This window comes from Hypomesus nipponensis, chromosome 15 (assembly GCF_054491055.1).
Source record: "Hypomesus nipponensis isolate SF chromosome 15, ASM5449105v1, whole genome shotgun sequence".
NCBI lineage: Eukaryota > Metazoa > Chordata > Actinopteri > Osmeriformes > Osmeridae > Hypomesus > Hypomesus nipponensis.
In genome coordinates this window covers 18829736-18842500 of record NC_140375.1, presented here as the reverse complement: position 1 = coordinate 18842500, position 12765 = coordinate 18829736, and the positions used below count along the sequence as shown (strand labels likewise).

The 12765-nt window shown below is 47.1% G+C and overlaps 1 protein-coding gene and 1 long non-coding RNA gene across 2 annotated transcripts in view; both read left to right on the top strand.

Annotated features, from left to right (window-relative positions):
- The window catches only part of aadac (arylacetamide deacetylase), a 9805-nt gene extending 5802 nt beyond the window's left edge, over positions 1-4003 (top strand). The window contains exons 4-5 of the mRNA XM_084675080.1: positions 817-988; positions 1090-4003. Of these exons, the coding sequence (XP_084531206.1) occupies positions 817-988; positions 1090-1704 (787 nt within the window). The 3' untranslated portion in view covers positions 1705-4003. The remainder of the gene's footprint in view (positions 1-816; positions 989-1089) is intronic.
- A 3237-nt stretch (positions 4004-7240) lies between these two features.
- On the top strand, positions 7241-12694 carry LOC146257970 (uncharacterized). Its single transcript, XR_014729989.1, has 3 exons — positions 7241-7645; positions 10961-11086; positions 12265-12694. It is a non-coding gene; the product is annotated as an uncharacterized LOC146257970 (long non-coding RNA).
- The last annotated feature ends 71 nt before the right edge of the window (positions 12695-12765 follow it).

Here is a 12765-nt window from a genome sequence, read left to right as displayed (position 1 = left end):
TGTCCAGCCAGGACCCCCCCCTCCCTCCTGGGCCCCCTGTCCAGCCAGGACCCCCCCCTCCCTTCTGGGCCCCCTGTCCAGCCAGGACCCCTCCCTCCTGGACCCCCTGTCCAGCCAGGACCCCCTCCTTCCCTCCTGGGCCCCCTGTCCAGCCAGGACCCCCTCTCCCTCCTGGGCCCCCTGTCCAGCCAGGACCCCCTCCCTCCCTCCTGGGCCCCCTGTCCAGCCAGGACCCCCCCCTCCCTCCTGGGCCCCCTGTCCAGCCAGGACCCCCCCCTCCCTCCTGGGCCCCCTGTCCAGCCAGGACCCCCTCCTTCACTTCCTGGGTCCCCTGTCCAGCCAGGACCCCCCCCTCCCTCCTGGGCCCCCTGTCCAGCCAGGACCCCCCCCTCCCTCCTGGGCCCCCTGTCCAGCCAGGACCCCCCCCTCCCTCCTGGGCCCCCTGTCCAGCCAGGACCCCCTCCTTCACTTCCTGGGCCCCCTGTCCAGCCAGGACCCCCTCCTTCACTTCCTGGGTCCCCTGTACTCATCCATCGTCCACCAGCCTGCAGCTCTGCTGCAGAGCTGGAACAGGTGTGGACGTACCACTCCACCACTGACCTGCATCCACATCTGTGTGTGTGTGTGTGTGTGTTTAGGGCAGCAGTTACTAAACGCAGTGTACCTACAGAACTGTTACGTCTCTCCTCCTCTCTCTGCCTCTTTCCTTCCCCCACCCCACCCCTTTCCCTCCACCCCCCCATTCCCTCCCTCCCTCCCTCCTTCCTCTCTCCTCTCCTCCCCTCCCTCCCTCCTGCCCCCTCTCTCTCCCCCCAGGTACCGCCTGGCCCCTGCCCACCACTTCCCTGTCCCGTATGAGGATGTGTACCGAGTGGTGAGGTACGTGCTGCGCAGCGACGTGCTAGCTCGCTACGCCGTACACCCAGGGCGCGTGGCTGTGGCGGGGGACAGTGCTGGGGGAAACCTGGCCGCAGCCGTCTCACAGCAGGTACCCCGAGGGGGGGGTGGGGGTCAAACACATGACTTGCTGTGCTGGACTAACCCTGCTAGACTTCAGACTGTAACATCTCCCCCCCCCCCCCCCCCCAGTTACAGCAGGATCCAGACCAGTCGGTGCAGTTGAAGGTCCAGGCTCTGTTGTACCCTGTTCTCCAGGCCCTGGACCTGAACACACCATCCTACCAGCAGAACCAGAACATGCCCATCCTGCCCCGCACCCTCATGGTCCGCTTCTGGGCCGAGTACTTCTCCAGCGACCCCGCCCTCCTCCGCTCCATGATGACCAACACCCACAACAGCCCCCAGTCTGCACCCCTGCTCAAGTTCGTCAACTGGAGCTCCTTCCTGCCCGAGCCCTTCCACAGGAAGTACAACTACTCCGCCCCGCGGGTGGGGGGGGGCGGGGGGGGGGGGAGGGAGGCGTCCCGCTGGCTGGCTGACCCCAGAGCTTCCCCCCTGCTAGTTCCAGACGCGGCGCTGCGCTCGCTGCCCAAGGCCTACGTCCTGACGTGCGAGTACGACGTGCTGCGTGACGACGGAGTCATGTATGTGACGCGTCTGCGGGCGGCGGGGGTGGAGGTGACACACCAGCATTACCCTCACGGCTTCCACGGAGCTCTCATGTTCAGCGTGTGGCCCACTGACTTCAGCATCGCACGGCGCATGACGGACAACTACATCCGCTGGCTGAGGGAGAACTTGTAGGAAAGAGAACAAAGTTCGAGGTGGAGAGAGGTGGAGAGAGGTGGAGAGATGGAGGGTTAGAAGAAATGTAGATTGAGCGATCTTCAGCTGTCGATGAAACAGAACAAAAGAAAGGGTTTGTTTCCATGTTCATTCCTGTTTCTCCTTGCAGCACGTTCACTGCTGTGTAGGTGAGGAAATATTTATCCTCCGTTTGGTCACATTGTTTTTCTTCTGTGTGTTTTGTTTTGATGAGTTTTTGTACATAAGATGCTAAAAGGGCACATTGTGAAGAGGCTTTCCAACTATGTTGCAACAGATCCCAAACACCACCCAGCAGAACCCAGCCTGGCTGTGGTTTTGGGGCGTAACTCAGATCGAATGGTGTTTAATCCAGATTCACTGATTGCTGTCATCGTGTGAGCCTGGGTCTTAGTCATAACATAACGCTTGATTAAGTTGTCTGGTCAAAAGCATTTTCTAAAAGTGTTTTCTTTAAGGAAACTCTTCTGGAATATGAAGTTGCGATATCTTCCAGTAGTGGAATCTTCACACCAGGGTTACAGTCAGTCAGTTCTGCATAAAGCATATTGTGGACCAGTAGAGTTAGGGACTGTGTGTGTGTGTGTCCTACAGTGTGGGGATGAGGTGTGTGATTGAGTGTGCTCCCAGTACAGTACAAAGGCCACTGTTCATGTCTCCCCTCCCTCTCCTCCTTCTCTCCTCTCTCTCTCCCTCTCCTCCTTCTCTCCTCTCTCTCTCCCTCCCTCTCCTCCTTCTCTCCTCTCTCTCTCCCTCTCCTCCTTCTCTCCTCTCTCTCTCCCTCCCTCTCCTCCTTCTCTCCTCTCTCTCTCCCTCCCTCTCCTCCTTCTCTCCTCTCTCTCTCCCTCCCTCTCCTCCTTAATTCTCTCCTCACCCACCCTCCCTCTCATCTCTCTCCTTCTCCTTTCTCTCTCTCTCCCTCCTTCTCTCCCTCTCCTCCTTCTCTCCTCACCCTCCCTCTCCTCCCTCTGTCCTCTCCAGAATGTGCTGTTATGAGTTTTTGAGGTCTGCTCCTGTCAGAGCTTGGGGCTTTAAACTTATTCAGTCGATTAGAAACAGCTTCAGACTGTTCATATAACAGACCAGAAACCCTTCCCTCCCTCTTTATCTCCCTCTTTCCCTCTCTCTGTCCCTCCCTCCCTCTTTATCTCCCTCTTTCCCTCTCTCTGTCCCTCCCTCCCTCTTTATCTCCCTCTTTCCCTCTCTCTGTCCCTCCCTCCCTCTTTATCTCCCTCTTTCCCTCTCTCTGTCCCTCCCTCCCTCTTTATCTCCCTCTTTCCCTCTCTCTGTCCCTCCCTCCCTCTTTATCTCCCTCTTTCCCTCTCTCTGTCCCTCCCTCCCTCTTTATCTCCCTCTTTCCCTCTCTCTGTCCCTCCCTCCCTCTTTATCTCCCTCTTTCCCTCTCTCTGTCCCTCCCTCCCTCTTTATCTCCCTCTTTCCCTCTCTCTGTCCCTCCCTCCCTCTTTATCTCCCTCTTTCCCTCTCTCTGTCCCTCCCTCCCTCTTTATCTCCCTCTTTCCCTCTCTCTGTCCCTCCCTCCCTCTTTATCTCCCTCTTTCCCTCTCTCTGTCCCTCCCTCCCTCTTTATCTCCCTCTTTCCCTCTCTCTGTCCCTCCCTCCCTCTTTATCTCCCTCTTTCCCTCTCTCTGTCCCTCCCTCCCTCTTTATCTCCCTCTTTCCCTCTCTCTGTCCCTCCCTCCCTCTTTATCTCCCTCTTTCCCTCTCTCTGTCCCTCCCTCCCTCTTTATCTCCCTCTTTCCCTCTCTCTGTCCCTCCCTCCCTCTTTATCTCCCTCTTTCCCTCTCTCTGTCCCTCCCTCCCTCTTTATCTCCCTCTTTCCCTCTCTCTCTGTCCCTCCCTCCCTCTTTATCTCCCTCTTTCCCTCTCTCTGTCCCTCCCTCCCTCTTTATCCCTCTTTCCCTCTCTCTGTCCCTCCCTCCCTCTTTATCTCTCTCTTTCCCTCTCTCTGTCCCTCCCTCTCTCTCTCTCCTCCATGTCTTCTCTGCCTCTCCTCTTCTGAAGGGAACATACAGCTAGCTCAGAAACCATTTCAAAGTTTAAATTGTTTTAGGGGCAAAGTGATATTTTTTCACAAAGACATAAACGTTAAAGATTGTATTTATTTTATGTTATGCTTCAGTAGATCTTAATCACCCCCTTCCCTGACAGACCCTGAATATGAATATGAACCTTTATTTAGCGTGATCTCATCTCTGTTCATGTGGGACAAACATGCTTTGTTGTGAATGTTTCAACAATAAACTGAGACAAGCAGCTACTCTGTGTGTTGTTCTCTCTGGTGCGCACATTAAACACAGGATTTGTCTTGGTTTGTTTGTGTGTGTGTGTGTCAGTATAGAAAAGAAGAGGGGTGATCGAGATATGGGGGAGAGTTAGAGATGGGGTGAGGGAGAGATGAGGGATGAAGGAGAGATGGGGAGAGGGAGTATGAGAGGTGAGGGGTTAGGGAGGAGGAGAGATGGGGAGAGGGAGTATGAGAGGTGAGGGGTTAGGGAGGAGGAGAGATGGGGTGCGGGAGGAGAGATGAGGGAGGAGGAGAGATGGGGTGAGGGAGAGATGGGGTGAGGGAGAGATGGGGTGAGGGAGAGATGAGGGAGGAGGAGAGATGAGGGAGGAGGAGAGATGGGGTGAGGGAGAGATCTTGCTTCTGAGATCAAATCTTTCTTGAGATCCTTGAGTGGATCAGCAGAGTCACGGAGAGGCTGACATTCCTCCACCCTGCTGTGAACACACACACACCTGTAGACAAACAGAAGCTGTTAAAAAGCCAGCTGTTCTGTCAGAGCAGGCAGTGGTGATGACAGGATATGTTAACACTCTTGACTCAGTCATCAATCTGCTCATATCTCTTCGGACCACAAATCTTCTCCTTCTCCTTCCTTCTCCTCTCCTTCACCCATCTCCTTACCTTTCCTTCCTCCCCTTCTCCTTCCTGTACCTATCCTCCTTCCTCCCCCTCTTCTCATCTTTCCCCCCTCCTCCTTCATGTCTGTGTGTTGTGTGTTTTTAGATGGTGTTGTGTGTTTTTAGTGTGTTGTGTTTTTAGGGTGTGTTAAGTCTCTTGTACATATAAATAAAAGCCTGTTCCTTTATACAAAGCTCTCTGTTCTCTGTTCCTCAAAAGACGTACTGTGACAGAGAAGAAAGATGCTTTAACAAGCAGCAGAGACTGCACGGTACAGGACCTAGACACATACTGAATATTACACAGCGCGTGACTACACAATCTTACATTGTCTCTATGCCTAAGTACATAAGCACCCTTACACAAGCACACACACACAGTAACACAAGCAAACATAACAAAAATTCTGAGTAATGTAACACAACCTTAATTTAAACTTGATGTCTGTGTTGGATTTCTTTATGTCCATGTGAAGCTCACTCTGTTTCTATTCTAGACCCAGAGTGAGGCAGGCATTCTGAGTTAGCACGTCCCAAAACGAACATCTTTCATGTGTGGAATCAGTTTATCAAAGAGCAGCTTATTCTGCCAAAGGTCAAACCAAAACTGAAAGAAGTCTGTGGTGTTTTCACAGCCTGTTTGAGTCCAGACTGTTGGAGTTCAGAGTGTTGGAGTCCAGACTGTTGGAGTTCAGAGTGTTGGTGTTCAGAGTGAGAAAGCAGGTTAAGGATCTGTCAGGCCACAAACTGTCCTAGTGCCATAAACTGTCCAATCAGACGTCACAACACTGTTCCGAAGCAAGGACGCGTCCGTCGCTATGCCGACATTAAAGGGGTGATTGACTGGGTTTGACTTAGGTGGGTGGAACGTTACAGCTAAGCAAACTATATTGTGAATTAACTCAGCTTCAGTTAGCTAGCTCTTGCTGAAAAATAACCTGACAAAGATCTGGGCAAACATGCATTGTGAATTGTAGGCTAGATTTACATGTAACACAGGTTATTTATTTGAATGAAACACAGTCAGGAACATGGAATAACGTTAGCCCCTTTGCCAATAAACTAGTATATGCTCTTGCGTTAGCAAGCTAAACTAGTTTACATGCCTATAGTAGGTGTTTTCGCTATCTAGCTGTTCTTGCATTCTTTGCAAATCAGCATTAGGCTTAATAAAAAGCAGATGAGCTAGACGCAGGGGTCACTAAATGGCGGACCGCGGTCCGAGTCCGGACCCAGCTTCAAATCCGGACCTTTAGCCGATATATTATTAGCCAATGGAGTTCATTCATTTTGACGGAACGTTTCCATTTTAACCGGCACATTTTGTATAGCCTTTACGCTATTTATTATGTCTGGTTTTCCTACTAGATGTGGTTTATATCTTCTTTATACCATGGTCTGGGTGAATACTCGATTCTGATTGGCTGCAGGGGTGTACATTATAGGGTGATAACGGACACCTACTGCGTCATTGCAGAAAAACTGTCTTCACCGTTCTAAATTATTCCGCTGGCTACACAGGAGCCTGTACAAAATATCTTAAATATGTAACCATAACAACAGTGACGGAGTCAAAGCCTCCATTTACAATTTTGAAAGACTTTAACAAGCTAACTTGTATTTACAACAATGAGTGACTTCAATATTTATTTTAACCTATTTGAAAAATGTTTCTTTTCTGAATGTAGTGTGTCAGTGTCACATAACCGCTCATCTCACATCCCATTCGCTATTCACCTCGCTAGTCAATATACTTCAGTTGGTCTGCGGCCAACACGACAGTAGCAGCAACTCTACTGTACACATGGCCGAATATTTTCTTCTTAAAAATCTTGATTTTATTTGGGCACAATGACATGGCTCGATAGCTGGCTAGTCTTGTTGTTAAACATACTGACAAAGTATAATCACTGTTTGGAAAAAATGAAAAAACTTTGATGCGATCATCTCACAGTCATCTGCTATTCAATTCGCTCCACATGCTTGGCCTTGCGGCCCAAGTATATGGCCGATATTGTTCGTGAAATTCTTGATATTGATTTTGGGACAGTGACATGGCTGGTTAGCTAGCAAATCTTATTGTCAAAACACATTTGACTGTTTGTCAACCGTACACAATGTTATTGCCTTTAAATCTTGCTAGCATAACGTTAGCTTTTGGGCTAATAACTCAGCCAAAGGAAAGCCGGTGTTGGTTCTATGAGCTGAGCGGACTATAAATATCAGAGTTGGCTAACGTTGAAAAACGTTAGATTTCTATTGCAAAACGCCTTAAAACATAAATTAATGTTTGTAAAAGAAAAAAAAATCGTTGGCAAGTGACCATGGTATAAGCGGGATAATGCCCTTCGAGGTGTCCAATATCATCTGATAACAGACTCCGCTGCGCGTCGGACGGTTCACGCCTCCGCATCGTCCGTTATCAGATGATATTGGACACCTCGTCGGGCATTATCCCTTACGTGTACAATCCAAAGATCCAATCAGGAGCTGTAATAGCAATCACCATGACAACACACTCACTCGACGTTGGCCACAACCTGTGGGTCACGCAGGTTGTGTTAGTCATTCGCAACAACGCAGGCTACTAATCGACTTGCTAACGGTAGCTAGCCTGCTCTTCCTTAGCAAAAATAGTGGCGTGACAAAATCCAGCAAAAAGTGTATTCCGAAAAATCGCACATTTCAGACAGAGTGGACTGAACGCATTTGTGTTGCCGGTGGGGATCACAAAACAGATGTGTTTAATCTGCAATGAGACGGTTGCACTTGTCTAAAGTGGTAGACGAGCTAACGTGAAACGTCACTATATGACACAAAGCATGGACACTTTGAACAAAATTACTCCCAGAACTCTGGTCAATGGGAGAAAGATGCCCACGGGCAGGGTGCCCTCCTAAACCTAAGCCAATTTTGAATGGGAGTTAATGGGAGAGGTAAGGGCCAGAAAAATAAACCATGGTCCGTGCCGGACCCTCGACTGAATGGAAATTTGGTGAGTGGACCTTTTGAGTTTCTAATTGAGTACCCCTGCTATAGTCTAGCTAACAATGACTCGACGGGCATGGCTGATGCTCGCAAAGACCACGTCCGTTACATACCGGTCATACTGTTGCTGAGAAGAGATACCAATCTTAGTTATGTTCATCACAACCGCAAGCTGTAGGATGATTTTGTCGGTACAGTTATTAGCAATGCTAACGTATCCTGTATCTAGCACTTGCCTTTCTCCAGTTCTTTCAAATATAAATATCTAGACAGGCATTAGCAATAGGCTAGACTGCCATTCGTTTTCTGGCAATTTTTTCGGAAGTTTCTCTTCTAATGCCGAATACAGCTAGCGAGTCTAGCTTGAGTCATTTGCTAAGTAAGGTACCTATGTTGATGTTTTTAGACACGTATTTAGCATTCCACCTATGCTAGATACAGGAGACGTTAGCATTGCTAATAGGCTAACTGTTAGCGACAAAATCATAATTACTAAGTAACTTAGTTACAGCTTGTGTTTGTGATGAGCATACGGTTGGAACAGCACCTCTTTTCAGCAACAGCGGTTTAGCAAATCCTTCTTTAAATTTTCCAAGGTTTTAATTCAAAACTGTCCTAGGTGAAATGGTTTGAGAAAATGTGTAATTGAGGGTCGAACTGCACAGATCTTCCCATATATGACACAGCCCATTGAGTGGTTCCTTAGGAAGACACGAAAAGTGTCAGTATTCCCTGTACTGTCTGGAACACTGCATTTATTCCTGTACTCCATTTTCAATATGCTATAAAAACGTTCTTCTTTGTAATTCTGTGGAAGTACAGAGCAGCGCGCAGCCTGCTTGTGCAGACCAGAGCCAAAAAGGTGGCGCCCCGTTGGGACGTCACAGCTGGGAATTTTTCAAGAACTACTGTTTCACAGCTACATTTTTTTATTGTGAGATTTACACAGGAAAGAGGTGTCAATGGACTTTGAGGTTTACTGTATGTCCATTTCACCCACTGAACTTTTGTTATTCAACTGTGACAAGGTAAATTCGGTTCTGCAATCAATCGCGCCTTTAAATTCCTGAGATAGCTACGCGTGCTAGCAGGAAACTGTCCTGTTTGCTATACTGATTACAATGTAGCAAGTTTTGTGTTAAGGCCTTTTTAAACCAGTTTATTCTACTCAACGATTTAAAGTTTTCACTCGTTCAACATTCCTGAGACAGCAACGCGTGCAGGTAGAATACTATACGTGTGGCCTTCCCGGTCTGTTAAAATAACTTATTTTGCATTAATTTTTTGAAAACAATTAGCTAGCTAGCACTAGCTGTACAAACTTTAAATAGTAGAGTAGAATAAACTGGTTTAAATATGCCTGAATACAAAACTTGCTACCTAGTAACCAATATAGCAACCAGGACAGTTTCCTGGAATTTAAGGTTGGCATAGCGACGGACTTGCATGGGAACGGCATTGTGACGTCAGAGAGGACAGTTTGTGGCCTCCTTGTTGCTAACATGACATAGAGCTACAACTGATGTGGCTACACACACACACACACACACACACACACACACACACACACACACACACACACACACACACACACACACACACACACCTGGGCAGCGTTGTCTCTGTACGTTAGTGCAGAGTTCTGAACCCCCCTCCCCCTGTCATTCAAAAAAAAAAATAAGTTAACAAATATCTTGGACAAAAAGGTTTTGTCCAAGGAAAGAAGTTTCAAAAGGTTTAAGAAAAAAAGTAGAATGTTTGTTGTGTTGTGTTTGTGAAAAAAAAGTTCTGAAAAAACAGGTGTGAAAATTTTGAAACCTTTTTGTCAATTTTTGGAACCCCTGAATTCTGCCCGGAGACAGCTGATGCAGCTGGTTAATAAGGATTGGTCATGGTTTTAATTTGATGGTTAAATGGTTCTGTAGCTGTTTCAAAGGTTGATCTGTCACATTGTTTTCCTAAATGGTCAATTAGGCAAAGCTGTTAGAGACTGTAGAGGGGCTGAGGGAACAGAGTAGAACCACACCTGAAGAGAGAGAGAGAGAGACAGAGAGAGAGAGAGACAGACATCAAGCCTATTGCTCTCTACGGAAGTGAGATATGGGGCCCACTCAGCCATCTAGACTTCAATAGTTGGGAAAAACCCAATAGAGACTCTCCATGCTGACTTCTGTCGAACTATATTATATATCCAAAGAAAACCCCCCACAAATGCATGTCTTGCAGAATTAGGCCGATTCCCTTTAACATCAGAAATCCAGAAATGATCATTACAATTTTACACCCATTTAAAATCCAGTCCTGAGGAAACCCTCCAGTCTAAAGCCCTTGCAGTCCATGAAGGTAACCCTGAGAGGAGCCCCCTGTGCCAGCTGGTTATGAGACTAACAAACCAGTTACCGCCCGGCACACCTCCTTCACCTTTACTAACACCAAACAGAATCAAACTAATCACAACAGAAAACAAAAACTCCTACCTAGAACACTGGGAAAAAGAAACCAAGACACAAAACAAATTGCACTGCTATCGGGGCCTGAATAGAAACTATGAAATGGCTGAATACCTATAAACTGTCAAGGACATAAAGCAGAGACAGCTGCTCACTAAATACAGAATGAGTGACCACACCCTTGCAATCGAAAAAGCAAGACATAAAAAAACCTGGTTACCTAAAGAGTACAGAATCTGTGGACACTGTACATCAGGGGAAATTGAAACAGAAAAACATTTCCTACTTAAATGTTACAAATATAAAAGTATAAGAGATCAATATCTGAAAAAATGTAAGGCATTAATTGAAAACTACACATAGCTTGATATAAACGAGAAATTAGGGATATCTCTGGGCGAAGGGCCTACTGCAAGCCTTGCCGCTAGATATGTCTCTCAATGCCACAACCTGAGGGACAGTGAACCAACCCTGTACAACTGTTAAAACCTTTCTGTATATTAACATGCATTTATGTGTTACTGTTACTCTTACTCTGCTACTGTTATATTGTACTGCCATATTATTATTGTTAGCCTCCTCATAAATGTTGTGATACATATGTTAAAATGTCCTTTCAATATGGACTGCTTTGGCAATACTGCTCAACCAGAACTGTCATGCCAATAAAGCATTCTGAACTGAACTGAGAGAGAGAGAGGCAGAGAGACACAGAGAGAGAGAGAGACTTAGAGAGACAGAGAGAGAGAGACACACACAGAGAGAGGCAAAGATAGAGAGAGGCAAAGAGAGAGAGACCCAGAGAGACACAGAGAGAGATAGAGAATCTTGACTGGGAATGAATGGTGACCAGCAGGGTTGTGGTGTTCCAGGGTCCTCAGAACATCTCCACACCCTCCTCAGAACATCTCCACACCCTCCTGGCCTCCTCAGAACTCTTCCTTGAAGACTGCATGCGGGCTGCATCTGTTCAACAAACCACCGTCGGGGGTCAGAAGGTTAGGGAGGGGGCTTTAAAGTCTGTGTGTGTCTCTGTGTGTGTGTCTCTGTGTGTGTGTCTCTGTGTGTGTCTCTGTGTGTGTCTGTCAGCGTGTGTGTGTGTCAGTGTGCGTCTCTGTGTGTGCGTCTCTGTGTGTGTGTCTGTGTGTGTGTGTCTGTGTGTGTGTGTGGAAGGGTTAAAAGAGAAGTGTGAGGGAAGGTGCAGATGAACAGATCAAGATACCAGTATGCACATACACACACCCACAGATACACATACTGTAGACACCCACATACAGATACACACACCCACAGACACACAACATAATATGCTCTTTGCTATGAAAAACAACAGAAAAAAGTCTGACCATTTTGCAGAATTTCCCCTCACACACGCCAACAAACATATGAGGAGGCGCTGAGCATCAGCAGAGGAACTCTCCACCTCATTTCAACACTCTGTTAGAGGTTAACAACCAGATCTTTACGCTACATTACATTTTATTCATTTAGCAGATGCTTTTATCCTCAAACATACAAACAGTACAAGTAGAAAGTACAGCAGAAGATCAAGGATCAGAAGTGACAATTAGTAGTTAGTAACAGTTCTAGCAGTGTTTCATTCGTCAGTCAGGGAACAGGCTGTATTTACCAGACAGTGTACAGTAACATCTCAGCTACCAGACACAGTGTAAAGTAACATCTCAGCTACCAGACACAGTGTAAAGTAACATATCTGCTACCAGACACAGTGTAAAGTAACATCTCAGCTACCAGACACAGTGTACAGTAACATCTCAGCTACCAGACACAGTGTAAAGTAACATCTCAGCTACCAGACACAGTGTAAAGTAACATCTCAGCTACCAGACACAGTGTAAAGTAACATCTCAGCTACCAGACACAGTGTAAAGTAACATCTCAGCTACCAGACACAGTGTACAGTAACATCTCAGCTACCAGACACAGTGTACAGTAACATCGCAGCTACCATACACAGTGTACAGTAACATCTCAGCTACCAGACACAGTAACATCTCAGCTACCAGACACAGTGTAAAGTAACAACAGTGAGTCAACAACAACATTCAACAACATAACGTCTCTAAAGTGCAACATTGAATCATCTCAAGGGTGGAGTCTGTTTTTGAGACTGTGGTACAAATGGTGTTTTTGAGAGTTACTTTCTGTGTTACAGCAGGTAAATCAGCTGCTAAACAACAGGTGCATCCCACTAGTACATCCTCTTGTTTTTCTGTCTGGAACTTGAGGAGTGGAAGGGACAGCTGGATGAACTTTCTCAGCCAGACCCACAGGGGGCAGTGTGGTGCAGATCCAGAAACGCATCCTCAAACCTTAACGTTTACAACCGAACAACAGCCACAATAAATAAACCCACAGCATAGGAGGAAAGCTTGTTAAACTGAAATATATTTTAGATGCGGTTATTTCTGTCGACGTCAGAAGAACACTGTCAGTGACTTAACCCTAACCCTCCCTTGGTAAACAGAACTGTGAGTGACTGACCTTTCTTGGTACACAGAAACACAGGAACCTCATACAAACACATGCAAAGCAGATGAACTTGCACACTAACAGGCAGATAGGCTGATGAAACATTAACCTCTCCACATGACAACACTCTCCTCTGAGAACAACAGGCTTGTTCCTTTGCTCTGTCTCTCTCTCTCTCTCTCTC